Source organism: Rhinolophus ferrumequinum, assembly GCF_004115265.2.
Source record: "Rhinolophus ferrumequinum isolate MPI-CBG mRhiFer1 chromosome 15 unlocalized genomic scaffold, mRhiFer1_v1.p scaffold_54_arrow_ctg1_1, whole genome shotgun sequence".
NCBI lineage: Eukaryota > Metazoa > Chordata > Mammalia > Chiroptera > Rhinolophidae > Rhinolophus > Rhinolophus ferrumequinum.
Window position 1 is genome coordinate 3,675,297 of NW_022680357.1, and position 25,466 is coordinate 3,700,762.

Consider the following 25,466-nt stretch of genomic DNA (forward strand, 5'->3'; position numbering starts at 1 on the left):
GGCAGAGGGGCCACCTCGGATGAGGACAGGATGCAATGAGCACACGATGGTAAGGAGGAGGACAGGCAAGGCCCTGGAACTTTCTGGGTCTCCTCTCCTCATCTAGAAGGAAGATTCATACTAGGAAAGTACTTTGTGGACCCTGAGGCAGGGGGGTGGATCCAGCTCCCGATATCTCCCAGCTGGTTAAATGGGCTACAAGGTCAGGGTCTGCTGGTGTTTCCGCAGGCGGGGACACAGCCCACAGCAGGGAACATTATGCTCACCTGTCCCAGTGGTCAGGGAGGAGGGCCCCACGGACCCTAGCCCATACCCCAAAAGGTATGGGGCCAGGTAAGGACCCCCAAGGTAGAGGCAGTATCGTGCAGGGCGGCCTGCAGGGTCTCTGGTCCCTCTCCCCACATAAGAATGCAGGACATGGTAAGGCCAAAAGGGAACACCCACAAAGCCATAGATAGGGGAGTCATACCACTGTAGTCTCACTGGCGGCTGGGTTGGAGACACAGGAAGCAGGAGCCACATGATCCGCAACCTGCCGTCCCCTTCTCTCTGCCAACCCACCTCACTTGCTAGCTGCAATCCGCCTCTCTGAAATCCTCAATCCACACTCCGCCGCTTGCTAGCTCAGCCACCATCTTGCTAGCCCCCCATTTTCTGCTAGCTTAGCCATGGCCGTTATATTAGTGCCCAATGGCTCACTAGTTACAGCTGACGGCCACCTAGCCACAGCTGATGGCCATCCAATCAGGCAGCCACTTCCCAGGCTTCTCCGGGACCCTTCCTGGACTCTCGCGGCCATGAGGACCCCTCACCCCCACCCACCCCATCCCAGTCTGGCTGGGGTAAGAGGGTGAAAAGTGGTCCCTGGCCCCTTCTCCACTGGAAGGAACAGGAAGAGAGTAATTGAATCAGCACTTCTCACCCCTTCTGGAACATTCCAACATGGAAAACCCACTGAGCAGCTGGGGAAGCAATTTAGGGACTTTAATTAAAGGCTGATGACTCTCCCACAGAGCCCCACCCCCACACACAGCTGGGAGGACCCACCACATCTGCCCTCAGTGTGTTCTGAGGCCCAGTTGGGCACCTGGCACTGGCGTTGGCGGTTAGGCCCGGTTTCCACTGGGAGGAGGGTGAGTAGAATAAACGAGTTCTCTCTTTCTCCCCGCAGCTTCCAAAGTCTGCCTTCTGAGCTGGGCCTGGGCCCAGAGCCAGACTAACTAGTGGCCCCCACAGCTCTGTACCCAAGAAGCTTCAGGAAGGGGAAAATGGGTCACGTTAGCAGTCTTGGGAAAGGGACTCTAAGTAAAGGGAGGAAACAAGCCCAGAGAGTACAGCTGCCCTGTTCTAAGGCTGGTTCCATCTCAGTGTGCACCTTCTGTGGGGAAAGGTATTCTAGGCAGAGGGAACAGCATGTGCAAAGGCTATGAGGTTGGAAAGATTACAGTAGATAGAAGGAGCTGACAGGGGCAAGAGCTTAGGGGTGAGAGGAACACACAGGCTGGAAGCGGGCACACCTCAGAGGGCTTAACAGCTGCGATCAGGCATCTAGTCTTCATTCTCGAAGCAATGGGGTAGGGGAGAAGATTGGAGTGTTTTAAAATGGTGGGATCTAGTTTACTCTGAAGACACCTCTCTGGCTGCCATGCATGTGGACTGCTCTTTGCAGGAGAATAAAACAGTTGCCAGGGCATCAGTGAGGGATCCCTGAAGCTATCCGGGCATGAAATGGCAGAAGTTTGGACGAGGGTGTGTCCAAGGAGAAGAAGAAACGTGCACGGATCAGGCTGGGAACTCGGCCAGGGGCTGTCTTGCCTTCCCCCCTGCCCTTGCCACCAGGCGGGGTGCATGCTGTCCCTGAGTGGGGCTCCTGCACAAGGAATGAGGACAGAGCTGCCAGGCCCCATGCTCGCCACCCAGCAGGGATTCCAAAATGAAGAGCGCTCCTTCTTCACCATCATTATTGTACATTGGGGCAACACTGCCCTCCACCCACATCTGAGGTCCGAGTTGGGGAGGAAGCTATGGGTACATCTCACCCACATCTGCCACCAGTTTCACCAAAGTGGCTTGGGAACAGGCCCCAGCCCTGCCCTGGCCTGGCCCAGATGTGGACCAGAGAGACTGCTGGCCCCTCAGGGCAGCTCCAGATGAGAATGTCCTCTGGGCCCAGAACTAGGAGGGAAAGGGACAGGTCTCCTGGAGACAGACACCCCCATCTCCCTCCCCACCTGCTGCTGAGCCTCTTCTCACATACCATCAGCGGACCCCATGTTCCACACCACTGGTGGGTCGTGTGACAAAGAGAGTGACAATGGATACTGGTGGGGCCACGGGCTCACCGTCATCCAGAAAGGAGCATGGTGACTGACAAGCTCCTGCTCCCCTGAAAATCCTCCCTCATTCTGACCCTGGGGCCCTGGACAGCGAGTGGCTCCAAGGAGCCCAGGGGTGGAAAGGCCACATCAGGGCCAGAGCAGAGCCCACCGCCGGGTCCTAGGAGAGCTCAGCGCAGTAAGGGAATGCCAGGTCTGGGCCGCAGGGGTTCTGGAAGTCATTGTCAGAGCAACTGGTGGGCACCTGGCAGACAGCACTATGGCCAGGAGCAAGACAGTCATTAGCGAGGAGCCTCACATTCCTGGGGGAAGAGGGGTGGACAGCGCATCCCAGCCTGCCTCGCTCTGGCCGACTAGGTTAGGAGCTGAGCAGGCAGCTGGGCTGCAGATGGGCCTCCATTTCTGCCCATCCTCCCTGCACCTGCAAGCTGGGTGAGTGCAGAACTGGGGCATCTAGGGCCTGCGGCAGGGGGCAGGCCCATTGAGTGGGGGCACCCTGCAGTGGGGGCGGGATCTCGGGGGTGGGGCCTGTGGTGTGGGTGTTACCTGTAGGCACAGGCTGTGGCAGGCAGTGCCGGGCTGCGTGAGGAGCTGCTAGGAGGCTGTGAGAAGCACCGTTGCCTGCACACAGGAGTCAGCTCACACTCACTGTCCAGCAATCCCACCAGGCTTCCAGGAGGGAGCGTCTACTGGGCGCTAGGATGACAAATTAGCTGAGGTCATGAGAGCAGCCGGAAGAGGTGAACGTACCCAGCTTTAATCCTGCCCCACCACTCAGGCGGGCAACGTGGGGCGTTTCCCCATCCCGAACACGGGACAACCCAGCTCAGTGTCTCAGGGCTGGGAAGAGAGCCCTAGGACGGCCTCCAGAATCACAGAAGCTGTGTGTCCATGGGCAGCCCTAAAACTCTCTGAGCCTCAGTTGCTCATCTGTGACATATGGCTAAGCTCACTGCACACCTCAAAGGGTTTATAAGGGATCAACTCTGGACCACTCCTGGCACTCCAACACTGCCCACTAGACTTAGCTGGTGTGATTACCGTTTCCCTGGGCAGTAGACCGCTAGCCCCACCCTCCAACCTTAAGGTCATGTGAAAGAACACAGAGCCAAACTTTATTTCTTAAATAGTTCTCTCTACCCAGAATGTGCACACAGCCTGCTCTGGCAAGGTGGCAGGCATAAATTAAGGTTACTGAGTGTCCCCAGGCAGAGCATAGGCGGGCCTGGCCTCTCAGTCCCAGCCGAAGTCCTGGCCGGTCATCTGGTAGAACTTGCGGTTGAAGGGCCTGTAGAAGTCCCGCAGACGCTGGACCACGGCCTCGGGCACTCGGGGATGGGGCCGACCCTTGGACTTGCCCAGGCAGCGGGGGTGGCTGCTCCCCTGGGCCTTCTTGAGGCAAGGGAAACCCTTGGTGGCATTGAAATAGAAGTGCTTGTCTGTGACGACCCGTTTGAGGCCCAGAAAGTCCTGTACACGGCCAACTTCTCCAGCTGGGTCACTGACCAGGCGTTCACCACTGACAAACAGGAAGTGGGACAGGGGAAAGTAGCGCAGCCAGTTGTCCAGGTGCTGGGCGTAGAGGCCGATGCGTACGGCACTCCAGGCTGTGTCCACTGGGCCCAGGCCGTGGCGGAAGGCCAGGGCACGGAAGCTGGGCAGGCCCGGGGTCTTGGAGAGCGTCTGGGCATAGTCAGAGATGGCCCGAGTGACAGGATTCCGCACCACTACGATCAGCTTCGTGTCCGGGGACATGCCATGGATGCGGGAAGGGGCCTCACGAGTCACAAAGTAGCTGGGCGTCTTCTCCATGGTGATCTGTCCATCCAGAGTTCGTGGCATCAGGCTCCTGTGGGATGGACAGGTGGGCTTGAGGAGAGGTGGGCATGAATGGGTGCTCATTCCCCTTAAGCCCTTCCATTACAGACCAGCCCCAGGCACCTGAGACACATCTCCTCCCCCCAAGGAAGCCCCAAACCTCCAAGGTAGGTGAGTCACCCCCCCCATACCCACCCACCTACAGTGCTAGGGTAGACAGCCCCGGATGTGGGCTGTGAGCGCACCCAGCCCCAGCACAGGCCGGCAGTGGGGGCCCATCCTACCAGGCTGCCCACTCTAGCTAGCCTGCACCCCAGCCCTGACACTGCTGTGCCTCTCACCCCAGACCAAGCACCCAAGAGGCCAGCGGCGTGAACTTACCACACACAGGGCTCTGCCCACCCTCCCCACCCTGAAGGCCCCTGCACTGTAATTACCCCAGGTCACACTTTCATTAACTGGCTGATGGTGTCCCTAAATTAGGCCATTAATGATGGACAAGTGTGTCGACAAAGGACACCACGCTTCCACTCTCTCCCTCCCCTCACCCTTTGATTACAGCCCTGCTAATTCTCACTGACCTGGGCCTAATCCAAACGCGGAAGCACAGCCCAGCACATTGAAGAACCGCGAGTGAGGTGGCCTGAGGACCCATCCCAGACCGTAGTCACCAGGGCCTCCCAGACCTGGCTCAGATCCCAGGACGCAAGGCTGTGACTGCAGTGTTCCTACTCATTCCTCTCATTCTGATGGGGTGGGGGTCGGGGGGCACTAACCCTGTCCCAAGGTTCTGGGAGAGTCAGCTGATGACAGCCCCAACTGCCCCAAACTTGTGGAAGCCCCTCCTGAGCGCCCAAATGGGTCACGCCGGGCACCCTGAGCAGTGTCCCAAGACCAAGCCTCCCCTGCCAGCCAGCCAGGTAGTGCAGGGTGAGGCTGGGTGGGGCGCTGCAGGGCCAGCTGAACAAACAGCTCCAAGGGAGGGCTGGAAGGAGGGCTGGGAACTAGGTCAACGGAGGCAGAGGCTGTGGGGCCTGTGCTAGGATGGGGCAGTCTGCCCCTGGGGCCCTGTCCTGCCTCCTGTCCTCTGAGGGTACTGCCACCACCCCCACGGGCAGCCTCCAGGTCTGGCCCCAGACAGGAGAGTGATACACAAGGCAAAATTCAAGTTTCATACAGCCCAAGGGATGCCCCGACTCTAGCCCCTGGGAGGCAAGGCCCCAATCTCTTCTTCCTGCTCAGTTCACCCCACAGTGAAACTCAAGCCTAGGGAACACACAGGTGCCCAGACCCACACACTGGGGTGCTTGGCTTGGAGGGTGCTGGGGGTGTGAGTCCCTGGCGTGCCAGTGGCTCCCCTGACACCACCCCATGGACTCAGGGGAGATGGGGGAGCTGCGTGTTCTTCTGGCTTCTGGGAGCTTCCCCCACTCCTCGAAACAAGGCCCTGGGCAGAGCTGGTCCTCAGACGTCACAGGAGACAATCCTGTTTTCCCATCATGTTGACAGAGCAAGCTGGAACCTCCCTCCGCTCTACTTACTGCCCCATTGGATAGACTGGCACACTGAGAGAGGAAGCGGGAGGTGCTGGGTGTCGACACGGATCCACAGTCCTCCCACCCCTGGACTGTAGCCGATGGAAGGGGGGTGTCAGCATGGCTTCTGCTCCAAGAGTCCCTGCACCCATGCCCTGTCTCATGCCCTGGGGCTCCAGGTGAGAACGTACCCAGCCCGCCTGGGGTAAGTTCGGTGAGACTGGGGGGTGGAGGGTGACGCCAAGGGCTGAGGCCAGAGCTGTTGCCTGGAGTGGCAAGCTCAGGGGACCCCCCCTTTCCACAAGACAGAGTCAGAAGAAGGGGAGTCGCACCCACTGAACCTCGCTGCTGAGACCTGTGAAGGGAAGCCTGTGCCAGGACAGACTGACAGGTGGCTCAGAAGTCACGGTCCCTCTGTTCATGGCCTTCCTCAAGAGAGGAACGAGCCCAGATGACTCACGGGCCCTGCTGTCCCACCTTTGACAACCCTTTCCCATCTCTTTCTTTCCCTAGGCACCAAGTGACCCTGGGGACCCCCCTCTTTTGCCTCCCAGATGGGGCACTTTGGGTTCTGAACATTCTCCCACCACCACCACCACCACTGCTCTTGCCTGAGAGGAGGGGGCAGCAAGGAAGGATGCCAGGGAAGTCAGAGGGGCAGAGGTGGGAGGTGCCTCCAGGACACCCCCACCATGGAAGGGGGATGGAAATGGGGAGGGGAGGCCGACTTTCCAGGCCCACTCTTGCAACAAACCAGCTTTGAGATCGGAGGTCTTTGGGATCAATTACTTATCCTCCCCCACCCTCAGAAGCCTGTCCTGGCCAAGGCACAGAGGAGGGTGGGTATGGGGGTTTTGGGGGGTGGGAGAAACCGGGGAAAGAATGAGAGGAACAGGACTCTGACCTCCACACGGCAAACATCTGACAAGTTGTTCCATGGGCCCTCCCTCCCTGCTCATCTGGTCTGCATTTCCCTGCGGCTTCCATCCAGGCCCTGGCCACTCTCCCTCCCCAGTCTCATTCCCCCTCATGTACCACACCTTGCCTGGGCCCCTCCAGCCCTGCCTGGGATCCAGCAGAAACCAGTTAGGGTTCCTGTGTGGAACCATAGGGTGCTCGGGGTGAGGTCTTGGTCACAGGAGCCTCTCCCTGGGATAACACAGGGAGAAAAGCCCCACAGAAGCCAGGGTCCCTCTCCCCACTCCCTGTGTCAGCCCTGGGAGCCGATGGGGTTCCTCCCCCTGCACCCTTCCTGTCTCCTCATTTTTTCTAAATACTATGGTCAAAGTACAGCCCCACCTGCCCCCAGGTGGGGCAGTCCTCCTGATGCGATCTTGGAGTGCTTGCCTAGGGCACCCCAGCACCTGCTACACAGAAGGTGCTCAGTGAGTGAGTGAATAGATGAGCAAATGCTAACTGAGTTTGGAGGTACCTGGGGGTCACGGTCCCCAAGATGGAGGACCCTAAAGAGTCTGAGAGATGGGCTGAGACCCAGGGAGGGGGAAAGGTTTGGCCAAGACCAACTTTGGGCAGCCCCAGGGTCCACCTGCTGAGGCCACCAGAAGGGCCAGGGTCATTGCCTGGAATGAGCCTGCTCCTCCTCTACTCACCACCCAAACCCCCACCCATAACAGGGCTCTGCACTGGCTGGAGGCTCCGCCCAGGGTTCTGAGAGCAGACAATGCCGCCAGACTGTGCCCCGGAGCTGGGCACCCTCTTTGCAGGCTGGGGATACAAGCCGGAGTGGGCATTTTCAGAGGCTCATTGCACACTCAGAACAGGTTGAAGGACAGGCAGGTGCAGAGGCAAAGGATACCTGTGAGCACCCCAAGTCCATATCTGTCCTTGTCAGTACATGGCCATAGTCCTTTTGACAGCACTGGATCCCACACACTCCAGAAGCTCAGCCAGCCCGGCTCTCACTTGCTCTGCACCAGCCAATAAGGGGTCGGGGTTAGCCAGCGCCATGGACATCTCTGGATGAACGGGACGAGGCTACCAGGCCCTGACACTGCATCCTCTGCACCCACCCCTCCCCCAGTGGAGGCAGCTCTCAACATGAGGAAGGAGAAAGTCTCTTCTCTACCAGAGTTAAACACACTCCTAAATCCCCTGGCTTCCATCGTGAGCACCCCACTGTCCCAAGAACCCCTCCTCAGAGCTGAGGATTTGACCCCCAGTCTGGGTCTGACACCTGCTACCTCTGAGGCTCTTTGCCCTCCCTGTCCTGTCCCTCAGAGCTGGAGCATGCGCCCCGTATAGCCTGGACGGGGCCTCAGGAGCCCCGGGTCTCTGAAAACACTTTTAGGGCAAAATTGGTTCGAGCCTCCCCTCTAGCCCCTGACGAACCCAGCTCAGCGTCTCCCCCAGCTTTTTGTAGTCAAAGCTCTTGGGATCAGTGGGGGCTCATAAGTTTGCACTACAGTTAAAAGTGTGTCCTCTACCTGGCCCCCGTCTCCTGGCATCTCCCTCCTCCTCCCCGCTTCCCTACCGCCTCCGGCCTATCCTCCCTACAGCAATGAGGGATTAGAGATGCACTGGGAGGCCAGCGGCATAGTCAGAGTGGGTAGCGAGCGGTCTCTCTGAGCTCTGAGGATGCCGGCATTCAGCCAGTTGGGTCCAAGGATAGACTCACCTCCCCCCAGCCCCACCCGGCATCACCACCTGACTTCCCTTGGAACCCCCGACAGCAGCAACCCTTCAGAGCTCAGGAGCCAGGACCCCTGTTCTTAATGGGGCTCCTCCAAACCCATGAGTGGTTTCAATGCAAAAGTCAAAAATAGTCAATGGGGGTAGGGGTGAGGAATCTGGGAACAGAGAAACTGGTGCACCTGAAGGTCAAGAGTCTGGGTCCTGTCACCCTCCACTCCCCACTAATTCACCGGGTGACCTTGGGCAGGGTCTTCTCTGCCTCATAGGGGCTGGTCCCAAGCTTGGGGATAAGCTGAGAGCAGTGGGGAGTGGGGTGACTCACTCTCCATCTGTAAGCCCTCATTCCCCCCCAGGAAGGGTCAGGCCACACGGCGGGCTTGTGTGTAGCTGTTGGAGGCAGAAGGCAGGGCCTCACACACTGAGGGCTTCCGTGCCAACCTCAGCAGGGAGCAGCTGGCCTCCCACCAGCCCTCAGGGCAGGCTGCATCAGCTGGGGCTGGGTGCTCCCCCACATTCCACACCACACCCCAAGTCCATCCCACGTGGGAGGCAGGGCAGCTACAGAACCCCATGACATGAAGCTGGGGACCTAATTCCCACCTCTGGGCACTGGCTTAAAGGCATATCCCTTCCTCCTAAAGCCAGACTTTCTCCAAACCCTTAGGACCCCGGAGGACTCCTCTTCCCAGGATCCGGAGTCTTGGGGGGTAGACACTTTCTAGGAGACTGCAAGGATCCTGAGGGCCCCTTCCTAGGGTAACTGGCCAGCAGGGGAGGGCGGCTGAGCCAGACTCATTTCTAACGCTCCTCAAACCCCATTGGGATCGCAACCCCTCGCCTCCAATCTTGCTGAGACCGCCTCAGCAGCCCCGCACCAGGGCTTTCCCTGGAGTTTTCAAAGTTTCTGGGATCCCCCGGCCAGTGACTGCCCCTCCTTTCCGTAAAACCCGTTCCAGGAGGGCCGCGTCCTCAGGGTCAAGCCTCGGGCACCCCACCCAGGCTGGTCTCAGCCCGCGATACCCCAGACGTCTCCCCGCCGCGTCCTGGGGGAGACCCCAGGGGCGCACCACGCTGTTTCCCGGAAGGCACCCTCAGCGCGCGCACAGAAGCCGATGGAGCGGAAGGACATGGGTGCTCACCTGTACCAGGCGAGGCCGCGCTCGTACCACCTGTCGAAGAAGTGGGGCTCGGAGCCGAGGGCGCGGACGTCGGGGTGCAGGCGCAGGAACTCCAGCAGGGCGCGCGTGCCGCCCTTCTTCACTCCCACGATGAGCGCCTGCGGGAAGCGCCGGCGGCCCGAGCCGCTGGCCACCGGCAAGACCGGAGCCTCCAGGTTGCGGGCGGCACGGGACGGCTCAGCGGGCGCGGGAGCCGGCGCGGGGACGCGGGCAGCTGGCGGGCAGCGGCCGGGGAGGGCGCAGAGGCAGTAGGCGCCCAGAACCAGAGCGGCGAGCAGCAGAGGCGCACGAGGAGCCCGTAGTGCGGCCCCCGGCCCTGGCCCCGCGCCCTGGCCGCCCCCGGCCCCGCCGCCCTGGCCGCCGCTACCTGCCATCGAGCCGCACCGCGCCCAGGCCCGCAAGCGGGGGCTGCAAGAGGGCGCGCATCCCGGTCCGCGCCGCGCTCGGGCCGCTGACGCCCGGCTTCTGCTCTGAGTCCAGCCGCCCTGCCGCCCGGGAGCGGGCGCGGGGCGGGGCCGGGGGCGTGAGCGGGATGCCCCGCCCACACCAGAAGCCCCGCCCCGTCTGCGCCCCTGTTCCTCCTGCGCCCAGCAAGCACCCACGGTCGCCGCGGCGCGACTCGGAGCCTCAGAGAGCACCCGGACGCGCCCTCTGGGAGACCCTGGGCTCCAGCCCTCTCGACTCCAGGTCTTCACCCTTGCACTCCGGGATGGGGCGGTGGCGGGTCAGGACACAGAGCAGTGACCCGGCTGCGCGTGGGCCCCAGCACCGCTGGTAGAAGGTCGATCCCGCCCCTCGCGGACCAGGGAGGCACCACTGGTGCGCCAGCTGAGCAAGTGAGCTAAACAGGAGCGTGGACCCGAGCCCCAGTGCGTAGAGCGTTTCCCTGGGAGGTCTGCAGCGGGAATGGGGCGCATCTTGCCGACAGTCGGCTTGCCATTCATAAGGGTCACAGCCCTGGTGTCTGGAGCGGGATTACCATTTTAGAGTTGGGGAGACAGGCCCAGGGAGGACAGGTATCTTGCCCAAGGGCCCAGTGAAATTCCGACTTAAGTCTTCTGCTCCTTCTAGTGTCACCATCTCTCTGCACAGCCTAGTCCATGTTCCCCCTGGGGTGTCAGTGACCCATCTCTGACACTGGCAAAGTGGCTCCTGTTGGAGATGTGAAAGACTCAGGAGACCTCTGCTCGGGGAACTAGAAGGAGGAGCCCAGATACTGGCCGAGGTGCTCCCTCTGAGGGGCAGTGAGATTCAGGGGCCACTCACAGCTTTGGTACCCGCTGGGCACTGGACGCTCTACAGGAGCTTTACGAAGCCCTAAGTTCACTGAACCTCCAGCACAGCACAGAGAAGGAAGGCAAAGAAGAGAGCTGGGCTCGGAGAAACTGAGCAACAATCCCAGGTGCAAATGGACTGGGACCCATGTCCTCTCTCCGCCTCTGCCCCAGCCTTCCTGGCAACACGGTTTGTGCCAGGTGTGCATGGGCCCCCCAAAGAGGCCAGTCTCTCTTCAGTCAATACCCAGAGGCCTCTGCTCTGGATTCTGCTTATTAATGAGTCAGTCCAGGGCCTAATGGCATCTAGGCAAGTCCCAGCAGCCCGAGGCACCTCTGAGGAGAAGGCAGCCTCCGTGTCCCACACACATTTCCAGAGCTCCCACGCAGAGGCAGCCCTGGCCAGAGGGGTCTATGCAGAGCCAATGGGTAAAGACCACTGACCGACACCAGGGCCTGCACCTGCTTGTCAGGGCAAGACTCAGCCAGGAGCCCTGTAGGCGGGTTGTTGGCAAAGCAGTGTCTGGGGTACAAGCTGGCACACGCAGGGTCACAGGAAGTTGTGCTTCTGGTCTAGCGGCGCCCTCCCCGCCCCCCACATACGCAGTCCCAGCAGCCACCACTCAGGGCTCTAAGTTCCAGCATTAAACCCTGGTGGCCCCTCCATCTCCCTGCCCCAACACAGGCATAGTCATTTCTACCTCCTAGCCTTTGCACATGCTGTTCCCCCTGCTGAGAATATCTTTTCCTTAGGACCCCCAACCTGCTGGAGGACATTCCAGGGGGAATTTACCGAGAACAACAAGACACCCAATGCGTTAGAGGCAAGGGAGTGCTGTCCAGGGACAAGGAGTCTTGGCTCAGAGAGTTTGGCAGTGGATACCCTATCTCCACCCACCATCTGGCTACAAATCTAATGACACCAGGATGACAGCCTTGGGACATTTGTTCACCAGTGTCACCCTGGCACCTAACAAAGCCTGGCACCCAATAGTCATTCAATAATGGCCACTGGTGGCAGAATGTGAATAGAGGGGAAAATCAAGGTTGCCTTTCTGGAGTGGTCAGGCCAGAAGCAGGAGGACAGCATCCCATTGTCAGCGTCCCACTGTCATGGGCAAAGACTCAGCGTCAGAGAGCGCAGTGGGGCGAGTGGGTACAGAGCCAGGGCAGAGTCCGAAGCCTATCCGCAGTGTGAGAGGGAGTGACTCTCAGAGTCTGGCCTGAGGCTGGTCCCAGTGCCACCTTGCTCTAGCACATGGCCTCAGGCTCCTACCACCCCAAGCCTCCAGTTCCTTTGTAAGATGGAGACCTCAGTCCTGACTCTGAAGTAACAGCTTCACTGAAACATAATTCCCACACCATGCGTTTCAGCTCCTGAACAAGTAGAATTCAGAGGTTTTCGGTATATTCACGATGCTGTGCAATCATCACCACAATCAATTTTAAAACATATTCATCACCCTAGAAAGAAATTTCATACCCAGTAGCCATCACTCCCCTTTCTCCCTTCCCCCAGGAACCACTCATCTATTTTATGTCTCTGTGGATTTGCCTGTTCTCCACATTTACTATCTATGGAATCACACACTATGTGGCCTTTTGTGTCTGGCTTCTTTCACGTAGCATGGTGTTTTTGAGGTTCATCCACGTTGTAGCCTGTGTCAGAGCTTCATTCCTTTTTATGACTGAGTAATAGTCCACTATATGGATGGACCACATTTTGTTTACCTATGCATCAGTGGATGGACACTTGGGTTGTTTCCACCTTTTGGTTATTTTGAATACTGCTGCTGTGAACATTCGTTTACAAGTCTTTGTCTGGACATGTTTCATTTCTCTTAGGTATACACCTAGGAGTAGAATTGCCGGGTCAGACAGTAACTCTGTTTAGCCTTCTCTGAAGAGTCTTTTGAAGATGAAAATTTGGGAATTTCAGAATCTGCCTTCCCTCTCCCCAGGATGTCTGAATGGCTCCACTCTGCCTCTGTCCTGCCTTGCCATCAGGGTCCAGCCCCAGCTCCCCACTGACTCCCTCCTGGGTGACCTAGGAACAGTGCATTCCCCTCTCTGAGCCACACGGTGAAAAGGGATTTGGGGGCCCCAAAAGAGATCAAGCCACGGGGGCACAAGGTGGGTGGCTACCCCTGCATCCTGAGAGGGTCGCCTACCTGGACAGGGCAGGAAACCAGTCAGCAAGTCCCTCCTGCCCAACTGGATCTCCCCGGATGCCCTTGGCTTTGAGGGTCCAGCATGGCCCAAGAGCAATTGCCTTCTCACCTCATCTGGACTCCCTCCCCACGCAGGATGGTGAGGGAGAGGTCGTTCTGTCCATCCCCCTTAGTCCAGCTATCAGATATGCAGATAGGTCTGATACGGTGGCCGGGAGTAAAGGGAATTTGGAAGAGGGGGTGTGCTGAGCTGCTCCGGCCACTGAACCAAGTAAACACCATCCCTGGGGGAGGTGACAAGGAGGGCCAGAGCAGAGGGGGACAGAGAGGACAAGTCTAGGGAGGGAATCCTGGGGAGCAAGGTCACTGTGGGAGGAAGACCCAGCCTAGCTTCCCAAATGCATGACCCAGCTGCCAAGCTACGTCTGTGTCCCTTTCACAAACAGTAATTATTTCTTTACGGGTGATTTGGATCCCCACATGTCTCTTCCACCTACCCACGAGCTCGGCAAGGGCAGAAATGGGTCAGTGCAGATCCCTTCTCCAGACCTAATCATGGTGTTTGCTGAGTGACTGAATGTGTGTGTGTGTGTGTGTGTGTGTGTGTGTGTGTGTGTGTGTGTGTGACTGACAGAGTCTATGTCTGGGCTCCTCTCCTATGCCCCTCTCCACCTCTTTCCCAGCCTGTCCCTTCCCCAAGATGGGTACCCCCAGCCTGGGGACCCACAGGCAGCAAGCAGCTGCCCCATTCAGAAAAGTGATTAATAACCCCCTCCATAGGGCACAGCTGGGGGAGATTTCACCCTTGTGGAGCTTCCAGGAACTCCCTCCCATAAAACCACACCCTCACCCCCCCAGACCCACTCCCACAGCCTGCTGGGATTCCAAGGAGAAAGGGCTGCAGCCGAGGGCAGGCCCAGCTGTCCTTGATTTATGTGGGGTTTTTCTACTTCAGATGCCGGATTTGCCTGAGCAATAGAGGATGTGGTTTCCTCCTGGGGAGGGGCCTCTGCCAGAGCCCACTGTTCCCAGTTGCCCTTGGTGGGGAACTGGGTGGAGGTGGCAACATAGCACAGTGCTGAGGCAGCAAGGACTTTGGAGGCTGATTTAAGCCCAGCTGTGCCCCCATGACCCAAGCAGGTGACCTTGGCAGGTATCCAGTCTCTGAACCTCACTTTCCTATTTTATAAAATAAAAGTAATACTGGCCTCCATCTCTTGGATGCCCAGCTTCTAAGCGCTTCATGAGAAGGAGGCAGTGAACATGTGACAGTAACCCCAGCACAAGAAGCAGTGCCTGAAGCTGTTTCCACTCTAGGAGACCTGGGGACTTTTAATTCATCCTCCTTTGGGACAAGGCTGGACAGGAAAGCCTTCCCTGGTCTTAAAGAGGCCACTCATCACTTCTTGGCCTTTTGGCTGAGATCAACTGTAATATCTGATCTTAATCCATTTAAAATGGCCAGCCAGCCTGGCTTGCTAGAACCTGGCTCTTATTCCTGAGGACCAGCTAGACCTAGGGACACTGTGGCACAGAAGGGTTTGCCAGGGAAGACAAGATTCCCAGTGTCAGTCAGGAGAGACACATGAAAAGGTTCCTTTGCCCACGGGTAGGGAGAAGAGAGGCCTTCTCCAGCTCAGTAGCTACCGGAAGCAGCCACACACCTGCAGGGAGCCTGCCTGGAGCTGCAGGGTTTGCCAGAAGGAGCCAGACCCCTCCCTGTGCAGGGATGGGCCCCAACTTGCTTCCAACCACCCTCACTCCTTTCCCTTGAGTCTTCCTGGTGGGATCAGCCCAAACGGAGAGCCGTTTGCCACTGGCCCCTGCTTCTCCAGGAGGGGTCAGGGAGCCAGGTTCCCAGGATGCATAACTGGACTCTGCCAAATTGCTTCTCGCCGATCAACCTGGCCCAGCTCAATGTATAACAATGTAGCAGTCCTTCTAGGTTGGCAGTCCCAGCTCTGCAAGAGGGGAGGGCTGGTTAGAGCCTTTATCTCCAACTAAGTCTAAAGGGGCAAGAGAAGAGGGTCCCACAGAAAAGGACTCTCTCTGACCCTACCCCATCCCCACTTCACCCACCTTCACAGTCTCAAGCCAGGCCTCTGAGAATGGAAGCCCCCCAGCATGATGGAGAAGGCGGGTGTCATGCAAGGTGTTATGTGGGGTCTCAACTCCCGCTCCCCACACAAGGAGGCAGGATATGGTGAGGCCAAAAAGGAACACCCACGGAGCCATAGATAGGGGAGTCATACCACTATATTCTCGCTGGCGGCTGGGTTGGAGACACAGGAAGCAGGAGCCACGTGATCCGCAAACCGCCGTCCGCTTTTCTGCCAACTAACCAACCCCACTTGCTAACTGCAATCCGCCGTGCTAACTGCAATCCACGCTTGCTAACTCAGCCACCATCTCCTTGCTAGCCCCCTTTGCTGCTAGCGTAGCCATGGTAGTTATATTAGTGGCCAATGGCTCACTGGTTACAGCTGACGGCCAACTAGCCACAGCCGATGGCCATCCGATCACAGTTGATGGCCATTTACTACCCGAGTGAGCACCTTTCCATGTGAGGCCGAGAGCCTGGAAACTGCACTCCTGGCTGTGTCCCCACAGCTGGGTATCATCCTAGTGGCCCCACATTGGGCCACTGGGGCTCTGTGGCCAGGTCTGTCTGTCTGTGCCCTGGTGAGGGTCCCCATGGACTGGAAGGTGACTGTCAGCATGTTCCCTCATGAGCAAGGGGCCTGATGCAGGCCCAGGAACCCCCTGCTCCAAAGAGGGCACAGGACCACGTGTATATGTCCTGTGTGTGTGTGTGTGTGTGTGTGTGTGTGTGGTTCAGAGGCCTGCCACCAGGTCCCAACCACCATCCTCCCAGTGTGGAAAGCCCTAAGTTTGAATTTCCATACACCAGTGACCTCCTTCCAGGAGCAAGTCCAGGCTGGCCAGCAGACAGGACCCCCAGGGAGGGCCGCACTCCATCCCCCCTCACTTCCAGGGGAAGCATCCCACCCCCACAGTTGGCCAGACAGACATATAGACAGGCACGGGGCCAATCTTGTTTGGCTCAGTGCTCAAGAAAACCTGCAAGGGGAGAGCAGGAACCCCGGGGGCACAGCATCTCGGCAAGTGCCTCAAACTCCTCCCCCCTCCCCAGCAGAACCCTTCCTAAACTACAAGTGTCCTGCTCTGACTACAGGATCTTCAAAATTGACCCCCACTCCCTCCTCAGAGAACAATGACTCCATCCAGGTCCCCTGTACAGGTCACTGCTGTCCTCCTTCCGACTCTAGTTTCCCTGCCCTCCCCACACATCCAGACACACACCAGGGGCTCGAGATAGGGGTCCAGCAAAGAGCCATATTCCCAACACTAAGGGAGCAGAAAGCCACTGGAGTCGGAGGTGGAAGGGAGAGCCTAGGACAACAGGCAGCCTGCACCATGGCGTGCAGGACCCTATCTCCTCTGTGCTCTGTCTCTCTTCTCTCTGGCAATGCTGCAGCCAAGCCCTTTGAAGCCAAGAGTAGCTTGTAAACGTCCTGGTTGGAGATGAAACATGATAAGACATGAAGCCAGGGGCTGAACCATGGATAATCTCTGGGGTTTTACAAGGAACAAATCACGCCTGGAGACAGGCACAGAGCACGGAGGGGGTGCGGGGGGCAGTGGGTGAGGGTGAGGGGTTGGGGTGAAGGGAGCTTATCTGCAGGTAACCCTCGCCCCCTCCCCAGCAGCCCCCCTCCTGCCTGCCAGGGAGGCTCACCAACTGTTTTCCCTGTACATCTTGCCCCTAAGCTCCATTAAGCAGAATCCTAGCACCCAGGGCCAGGGTAGGGTGATAGGTGGTCCTGGGGTTCCTGCAGCCCCCAGACCCCCAGATACACTCATGCTGATGGGGTGCAGAGGGAGTGGGCAGAAGGCAGTGCAATTTGACATACCTACCTTCATCGGATGCTACTGTGTGCAGCCTCCACCGGCTCTGCGTGTGGGGAAGTAAGTGAACGCACTGAATGCGTCATGGTCACTGGCACGGAGGAGCTGTTGTTGACCTGTTCACCCTGGGGTGGGTGAAATCTGCAAGGGGATAGCAGGAACCCAGTCTATGCACACATATGGGAGACACACCCAGGGCCCCTACAGTGTGGGGGAAGGAGACAGCCACGGGGACAGAGCCACCAGGCATGGCTTCTGGAAGGATTCTGAAACGTAGGGAGGGAATGAGAAAAAAGAAACAGCAACTCTAGGTGACAGGAACACAGGGGCATGTTTCTAGAATGGAGTCCGACTGGTCTAGAGGCCCAGCTGTAAGGGTTTGGGTACAGGGGGTGTGGATAATAAAAAGAGCGTCGTCATGTTAAATAACTCTGATGTCATTCACGGAGTGGGAAGTCAAGCCAGAGAAGTGGGGTCTGTGGGGGCCTAGCAAGCAAAGCCTGTGGGAACCACTGAGGGAAGTTTCCTGGTCTGATGACTATTTTGCAACGGTCACGCTGGTTGGGGGCGGCTAGCTAGGAGCTGTCACTATTGTGGGGGAGACAAGTGGGCAGGTGGAACCCCAGAACCTGGTACCTTCGGGTGGGCCAGGGTGGTAGCAGGTGCAAATTTAGAGAATGGAAGGGCCTCAGGGAGAGGAGGCCAGGGCATCAGTGCAAGGGGGTCCCAACCAGGTGTCCTGGAGATGGGACTGGGGTGGGGCCTGGAGCGTCCTGCCTGCACCCACGTTCCTACCTCCTGCTCCCCCTTTCTCTGTCCCTCTCAGGATGACTCAGAAAGGGCCACCCCGGCCAGCGGCTGCTCTCCCGGGACCCGACACTTTCGTGAAGCCCACCAAATGGCGCCCTGCTACCACTGGCCTCCGCATCCTTGGACGCCAGGTGGCCTCGGACTGTGTCCCAGGCACTGGTACGTTGGGCGAGCGCGGCCGAGGGGAGCGCGGGGCCTAGGGGCGGGGTAGTGCACTAGGACCCAACCGTGTCGTCGGAGCTGTCGCCGCTGCGCCCACGGAGGCGCCTCGGGGAACTGAAACGGCGCCCGGACCTGCCCGGGCGCAAGGGCGGCGCGGAGCGAGCGCGCCCCCTGCCGGTAGGTCCTGCTCATAGTTCCTGCCCCACCCTTCGAGGAGGAGACCTTCAGAACCAGAGGACCTGGAAGGGAGTCATCGCACTGGGCCCCTACTAAGACCTCGTATGAGGTAGGGGCACTGTGACCCTCGTCTGGCTTGGCGGTGACCTTCGCCGACTTGCCTGCCCTGCCCTCAGGCATAGTCAGAGGCTTCCCAGGTCCTACCCACCACCAGACTTGCCCTGGGCCACCCCCACCAGAATCTCGGCTCGCCCTGGCACTTGTCACTCAGAAGAAAAGAAAGCCGTGGGTGAGCAAAAGTCCCATGCATTATCAATTCACTCATCCATTCTACAAGCGTTTATTGAGCGCCCCTCTGAGTTGATGGACCGGGTCCACACAAATTTCTTTTCTCCCACGGGTCCTTTGCCCAGAGTGCACTGGCCTGCCGTGCCCCAGCCTGCCCGCTGCTATTGGCCAATATTGGTATAGAATACCAGGAGCCGTCTGCCCCTGAACGCAGCCCTTGGCTCGCAAGGCTGTGACTGGAGGCCACCTGGCAAGGGGGGGGGGGGCGTTGGAGAAAGGGCTGGGCTCTCAAAGAATCTTTTGTTTCTCTAGGAGGAACTGGAGCTGCAGGCCAGAGGTTATGGTGTAATCCACAGGAGGAGGGGGGTAAATTTATGATTCCACATGAAACACCCACCCTCTGCCCCCGGGCATACAGACCCAGCCCGTGGCCATCCATCTCCCGGCTCCACATGTGAGGGGATCTCAGAATCACTGCATCTATATCACCTGCCTGCTGTGGCTCTCCTGTGCCCTCATCCAACAAGGAGACAGGCTAGGTTCCGCAGACAGAGAAAGGTTAAGTGTTCCACCCAAGGTTGCAGTGAGCAGAGGCTGCCAAGGCCGGACAAGTGAGCCAGCAGCACCCCGCCCCCCCACCCCGCCCACACAGGCCAGTGACCCCCCACCTGCCTGTGGCTGGGGATCAAATGAGGGGCAGAGTCCCATCACTGAGGAATGACAGGCTGAACAGGCCAGGGACACTGGGGCCCCACTGTCCTCCTCCCTCCCCAGCCACTCCAGCCTTATCGGAACACCTTTGCCCTCACACTTCTGGGGCCTGCTCCTCTCTCCTCCCCACGTAAGGGCACTCCCAGCTGCTGAGTGAGTCTATTCCAATTATGCATTCAGAACTGGGGAAATAACTACAGGATGGGTTTCGAGACCCATTGGGCCCACTGTGAGATGGACGTGAGCTAAAGCTCCACTGATCGCCTGACCTCCACAAGCCCCTACTCTGACACAGTGACACTTGTGTCTCCTGGATGTTTAGAGCCAGTGTCCAGAAGTCCCTGAAATGTCTGATTATTCCCTTTTCCCCAATACGGGCCCCTTTAACAAAGGCTGGGAGAAAGATTAATGGTATACATTTTGGCAGTGTACCGAGGTTCTTCCTTAAGGGGTCCCGGCCTCCCCTTCATTCAAGGGGTTCTGGGTCTGTAAACTGGTTCAAGTGTGGGTATTGATTCAGGGGTCATGACTGCTTTTACGATTCAAGTTAGACTTGTGTTTACTTGACCTAGAATTCTGCTTATCCAGATCAAGTAAGAATTCAGTGGGCTTTCCATCTATTTCACTTCTAGTTGACTACTTCTAGTTTCAACTTCTAGTCATGATCTAGTCAACGCCATAGGTCAGCAGGAGTCGGACTCTCCTGATTGCTGCTTTGATTCTGCTGTCCACTACGGTAACCACACCCACCTTGAATTTGGTGATACAATGACCTCCATTGCATTTAGGCTTGGGGGGGATCCATGGTAGCAGTTCTCATGTAAGTTCTGACCTACACAGAAGAGTGATCCCAGAGCTCTTATAGGATGCTGGGGCTCCCCTCACAAATTTATTCCACACGATGGTGGTGAAAGGTGTGTCCTCCGGACCCTCCCAGGATGGATGAGCAAGTCTTACATGACAAATCCACTCTAACATTCTAATCTCCCAAAGCCTTTGGATCCCTTTCTCTACTAAACCAAGGCAGGTCTGGCATTTCAATTCCATTTAGTGTGGGGCACCTTTTGGTCCGTGTGTCAACCAGCTAAACAAACTGTTAGAACCTTTTCTAAACCCATGAGCTTCAACATGAAATCCAGAATCTCTGCTTAGTGAGCCCCTATCAATAAATTCAGCCTGATCCAAGTTTATGTTCTTTCCACCATTATCCCACCCCTTATCACTCATTCCCACACATTTTCCCCAGATTTCTGTCAATCTAAATTGCAAAAATCATGTAGTTCTTTTGGACTATAGCACACCTCCTCATACAGGGCCTGGGACTTGCCAAGTTTGCTGCTGTCTCAGGGCCGTTGCACGTGCTGTGCCTCTGCCTGGGAAACTTTCTTCTTGCTTCTCTCACCTGTCACTGATGAGCTGGGATGGAGGCAAAGCACCCCCTGCAATCACCCCTACCACACATCCTAGCATCGTTACTCTGCTGTAGTTGCTCACAGCCCTTGTCATCTGACATGAATTTATTGTCTCAACTATGCTATAACACCTTGAGGGCAGGCCCCCTGTCTATCCTGTTCATGGCGGCTTCCCCAGCAGCAAAGCTGGAACTTGGCATGAAGTAGATACTCAATAAATATTTGCGGAACAAATGAAACAGTTGTACAAAGCCTGACCCTTATATTCTGGCATTTCTGGTGTTGATAACAAACAGAACAGCCTTATGTTTTGCTTGTTTCTTTATCTCATTCTGATGACTCTGGACAGGATTCAAGACGGAAGGGAAGGGTTTCAACATCACCCACCCTCCTGGATGGCAAGAATTTCAGCACACATGTGATAAGGTGTAATCACTGTGCCCTGGGAAGATGTGAACTGCAGGCTGTAAGCTAAAGGGCCCCCCACTTTGTGCAGTCAAGGTAATGGAGGAACAGCTGCTTTCCTACGCCCGCATGAGGCAAGCAGCAGCTGCACAGATTGTGAAATGGGGGTCAGGATGTCTTTCGTAACTGAGAGACCAGAGATCAGCCCGCTCCCCCTTGGGTCACGGAACATCAGCACTCTGGCTGCCTAGAAGGGTTTAACCAGAGTGAATCATGTAGTGACTGGGGTTAGAGCAGCCAGTTGGGGCCACCTCAGTTTGCATTCTGTTTCCTAGCACAGCCTGAGGGAGACAGGCACCAGCTTTGGTGAGGGCCAGAACCCATCTCAGAATTAGAACCCAAAAGGGTAAGTCCAGACAGGCAGGGAGGGGACACTGGGCTGAGGTGAAGTGAAGGTGGGGGTGCACCGCAATTCACAGATGAGCCAAGCCTACGGCCCACCTCCCTGAGGCTCCTGTGAGCCAGAGGCCAAGATAAGCCAACAGCTGGGTCATCCAGGCCTGTCCTGGTAGCGGAATATGGCCCATAGGCGGCAAACCAGTGCTTTTCCCAAGAAGAATCTATGCAGAGCCAAGGTCCTGGGAGACTTCCTGATTTTTCAGCCACCTCTCTTCCCTGTCTGGATATCTGGGGTTCCAATTCCAAGGTGGGATGGCCGGACTGTGGCCACCATGCAGTGCCCATCTGGGGTGGGTGAGGGCTGCCCACCTACTTCTTCTGGGAGGCAGAAGTTTCTTTGTCTGAAAGAAAGGAAGGAGGGGAGATAAAAGCCAATCCCTGCCTAACTATGCTTCAGACAGCACTCCCTGGGCTCGCTCCTCCACTCCAGCCTGCAGGCCAGGGGAGCTGGGAGGACCCAGACAACCAATGTGAGGGAGTGTGTGTGCCCCATGTCAAGATCTGAGGAGAACCCAGAGCCTCTTCTTCCTCCACAGAGGACAAATAACTACAAAAGGACAAAAGCATCATTGGACTTCCTCGTTGAATCCCACAGTGACAGCAGCCAGCTACTGCTGTCAGGAGCTCCATTTTACAGAGGACAAAACTTGAGATTAGGGTGCTCGCTTCAGCAGCACTTACACTAAAATTGGAACGATACAGAGAAGATTAGCATCGCCTCTGCTCAAGGATAACATGCAAATTTGTGGCGCGTGCCATATTGTTTATGGAGAATATACTCAATAATGTAAAAACCATGTATGGTGTCAGATGGGTACTAGACTTGTCCAGAGGATCACTTCATAGATTACATAAAAGCCTAACCACTATGCTGTAACCCTGAAACTAACATAAAATAATATTGAAGGTCAACAATAATTCCAAAAAAAAAAAAATAAATAAAAAAAAAAAAAAAAATATATATATATATATATATATATATATATATATATATATAGTCATGGGATATAAAGTACAGTGTAGGGAATACAGTTCAATGATGTTATATTAGCTATGTACAGTGTCACGTGGGTAGTAGATTTGTTGTAATTATCACTTTGTCAGGGGTGTAAATGTCTAATCATTATGTTGTTTTGTACACCTGAAACTAAAAAAAAAAAAAAAAACAGAGATTAGGGATTGACCACAGTGATGCAAGCAGCAAGTAAGGGCTGGGATTTGAGTTACAAAACTTGGGGAGCAGTCCCAAGGGCGTCTGGGTATGCAAACAGACGTTCAGTGACTTGTAAGCATTTGTGTGAGCAGGAGAGCAAAGGCCAGAGGGGTGGCTAAACTCAAATAAAATGCACAAAAATAAAACACAGCTCCCCAAAACAAAGTACCAATACTAAGAATACTGCCAACAGGAGGGCATATTTGAGCTGTTACCATGTGCCAGGTCCCAGGGGCACAGCCCCGCCCTCAGCCTCCACCTGGCCCTCCGTTCCACTCCATTCACAGGAAAGAGCCAGGCCTCTGGAGAAAATCTTTTGACACAGCCGTCCCTTTTAGGGACACAGGTGATGAATGGGGCACAGGAGGCACGGCATCTACCCCCTCATCCCTATCCTGCAGCTGCCTTTTGGGGGAGCGTGCTTTAATGCACTCCATGCTTTGTCACTGTAAGTGGATGAAAACAGTGTGCCCCGTGCCCAGGGCCTCTAAAACATACGACAGGCCCGTGCCCAGCTATCGGATGGCAAGCTCACCTTTAGGGATGAACTTCAGCGAGCTGCTGAATATTCAGAAGCGGGACTGCCCCTTCTTGGGGCCATCATTCCGGAACTCATGGCCCAACCCGTTGCCACACCTGCCGCAGGAGACCTGGGAAGACCACAAACAGCAATGTGAGTTTCTAGCCACAAAACAGCCACAACAGACAGTATCCTCTCCATGCCCATTTCCCAAGGTTAACTGCTGGCAGGAGAGCTTGCACAGGAAAGTCGCCCTGTTTCCCTCTTCCCACCAGATCTCCAACTCTCCCAATAGTTTGGGGTGCCAGCTTCCCTGGCTGAGGCCAGAGGCCTGGGATAGACAGATGCTAAGCCCCTAGAGCTTCAGGGGGAACAGAAGGAAGGGGTGGCCCACACGCCCCTCGCTTCCCCCTGCTGCTACCACCCACCTTTAAGGCTTCAGGTTGATTGTGCTCTGGACGCTTGGCCACACTGTCAGCATGGATGGTCTCAGTGAAGGCTGGCCATGGGGATGAGTGTGCATACTTCGAGCGACTGGAGAAGAGCTCGTAGCCACACTTGGCGCACACATAGACGCCTAGAGGTGGAAGGAGAGGCGGAAGCAAAGACGTTGCCTCCAGCCTCTGTGGGGTGAGCTCCCAAATCCTCAGATCCAGGAGAACATAGTACTGTCCCCATTTTCAGGGGAGGCTGCACAGCCTCCCCATGCCCCCACCCTCCACCCACAGGCCTGAGTATTGGCTCTGTGGGGGAGACACACCACTGGGCTCTCATTTAGTGGTTCTTAGCATGTACCAGAGACCAGGAGGGCCAATGTTCACACTTATCTCATTGACTCCTCTCAACAGCCCTGCGATGCTGACCTAACATTGTACAGATGAGGAAGCTGAGGCTCGGTGATGCAAAACACTCAGCAGCCAGGAAGGAACCCAGGGCATCTGATGAGGACACAGCATTCCCACCCCTTGCAGGCCCCACACAGTGGGGGCTCTGACATGGCCAGCACCACCACCTAGCCCACCCTTCCCAAGTGGCTGTCCTGCTACCCAGCAAAGACTTGAGCTGGATGCCCAGCCGCTGGCCTCCTCTCCATGCAGGAAGAGAACGGTCCCAGCAAAAAAGCCTCCAGGCCAGAAAGAGGACCCAGGAAGAGAGGACAACCCGGAGGACAGGTTTTAACCTATCCTCAAAAGATCACTTTGGGGGGGGGGGCGGGGGAATGTTGTGAAATGGACTTGCAGAACAGGAAGCAGGTACCCCTCACCCACTGCTCAGCCTGAGTGAACTACTCAGCCTTTACCAGTAACTGGAGGAGGAAGCAAAGAGAAACCAGCAGCGGCTGTGGGAGTGAAGTTTCCAGCTTGGCAGAGCAGCCTGAGGGTCCCACAGCCACAGGGTTTCGGGAGGACTTTGCCCAGAAGGTCCTATGTCACAGCTGACACCCAACAGATCCCACCCCAAGTCCATTGCTGCCCCAGTCTTGCCTGTTTTTACCAAATTAGTCCATTACCAGGCAGCACAGCCCAGAAGGAGACTCACCAGGACTTCTCAGAGGCTGGGGCCAACAGCTGGCTGGCCATGGCACAAACAACCCTCTCCCGGCCCAGGCTGTCTGGTCAGACTTCACTACACTGGCCATTGGTGGCCTGGCGGTTCTCCTGGTTACCCAACCCCAGGGCCCTGGGCAGGTGGGGGAGGCATGTAGGCCAGCATATCCTATGCTCGTTGGCTTATCCCTGAGACCCCGGAATAGGGGAGGGGAAAGGGCAGGGAGAGGGAGCAGCCTCCAGGAGGGGCAGCCTTGTCACAGGAGCTGCCCCTGGACGAGACCTTCTTTCACAGCGCCCCTCTTAAATTCAGATCCTGACCCGGATGCCCCTACCAGCGCACCACCCCAATGTACCCTAACCCCACAGATTCCCCAAAAAAACGGCCACGCTCACACTCAAGGTGTTTCCCCGAGGACAGTGAACCCCTCTCTCTAACGTTCCCCTCCCCTCAGGTACCCCTACTCTCCGAAGCCCCCAGACTCCTCCCTCTTCCGTGATCCCCTTTACCTTATGCGCTCCTCCCTGAGCGGTCATCCTCGCCCCCCATTTCCAGAGCTAGGGCAGCGATGCCCCCTCCAATGTGCGCCCCGCCCCGCTGCCCTCCCAGGAAGTCACAGGTTATACCCGGCTCAAAGTGGTTCTGGAAAACCTCGCCTCCGAAGAAGCTGCAGAACGACATGGCGCCGACAGGACCGCAGCGCGCTCTGTGCCTGGGACAGACCTGAGGCCAACTACCCCACCACTTCGGCCCTGCGCCTGGCCCCAGCACCCTGAGGCTCCGCCCCCTCTAGGAAACCAATCACGTTCAGGAGCGCCGGGACATACCCGCGGGGCCCGCCTCCAGGGGCCCTCCTGCGGACCAATC

At 57.0% G+C, this 25,466-nt stretch overlaps 2 protein-coding genes, 1 non-coding gene and 1 pseudogene across 3 annotated transcripts; 2 read left to right on the forward strand and 2 right to left on the reverse strand.

Moving 5' to 3' along the window:
- Nucleotides 1-654: 654 nt before the first annotated feature.
- Nucleotides 655-9,978, reverse strand: HS3ST6 (heparan sulfate-glucosamine 3-sulfotransferase 6). Its single transcript, XM_033101098.1, has 2 exons — nt 9,481-9,978; nt 655-4,185 (listed from the first exon to the last, which is right to left on the reverse strand). The coding sequence occupies exons 1-2, from the start codon at nt 9,891-9,893 to the stop codon at nt 3,570-3,572; spliced, it is 1,029 nt and encodes a 342-aa protein (XP_032956989.1). The 5' UTR covers nt 9,894-9,978; the 3' UTR covers nt 655-3,569.
- A 4,384-nt stretch (nt 9,979-14,362) lies between these two features.
- On the forward strand, nt 14,363-14,475 carry LOC117019905 (uncharacterized; annotated as a pseudogene).
- Nucleotides 14,476-18,348: 3,873 nt separating this feature from the next.
- On the reverse strand, nt 18,349-25,381 carry MSRB1 (methionine sulfoxide reductase B1). Its single transcript, XM_033101772.1, has 4 exons — nt 25,226-25,381; nt 23,480-23,628; nt 23,067-23,181; nt 18,349-21,659 (listed from the first exon to the last, which is right to left on the reverse strand). Exons 1-4 carry the CDS (start codon nt 25,278-25,280, stop codon nt 21,628-21,630), a joined length of 351 nt encoding a protein of 116 aa, XP_032957663.1. The 5' UTR covers nt 25,281-25,381; the 3' UTR covers nt 18,349-21,627.
- LOC117019908 (U6 spliceosomal RNA) lies at nt 21,977-22,083 on the forward strand. Its single transcript, XR_004422592.1, has one exon. It is a non-coding gene; the product is annotated as a U6 spliceosomal RNA (small nuclear RNA).
- Nucleotides 25,382-25,466: the final 85 nt, after the last annotated feature.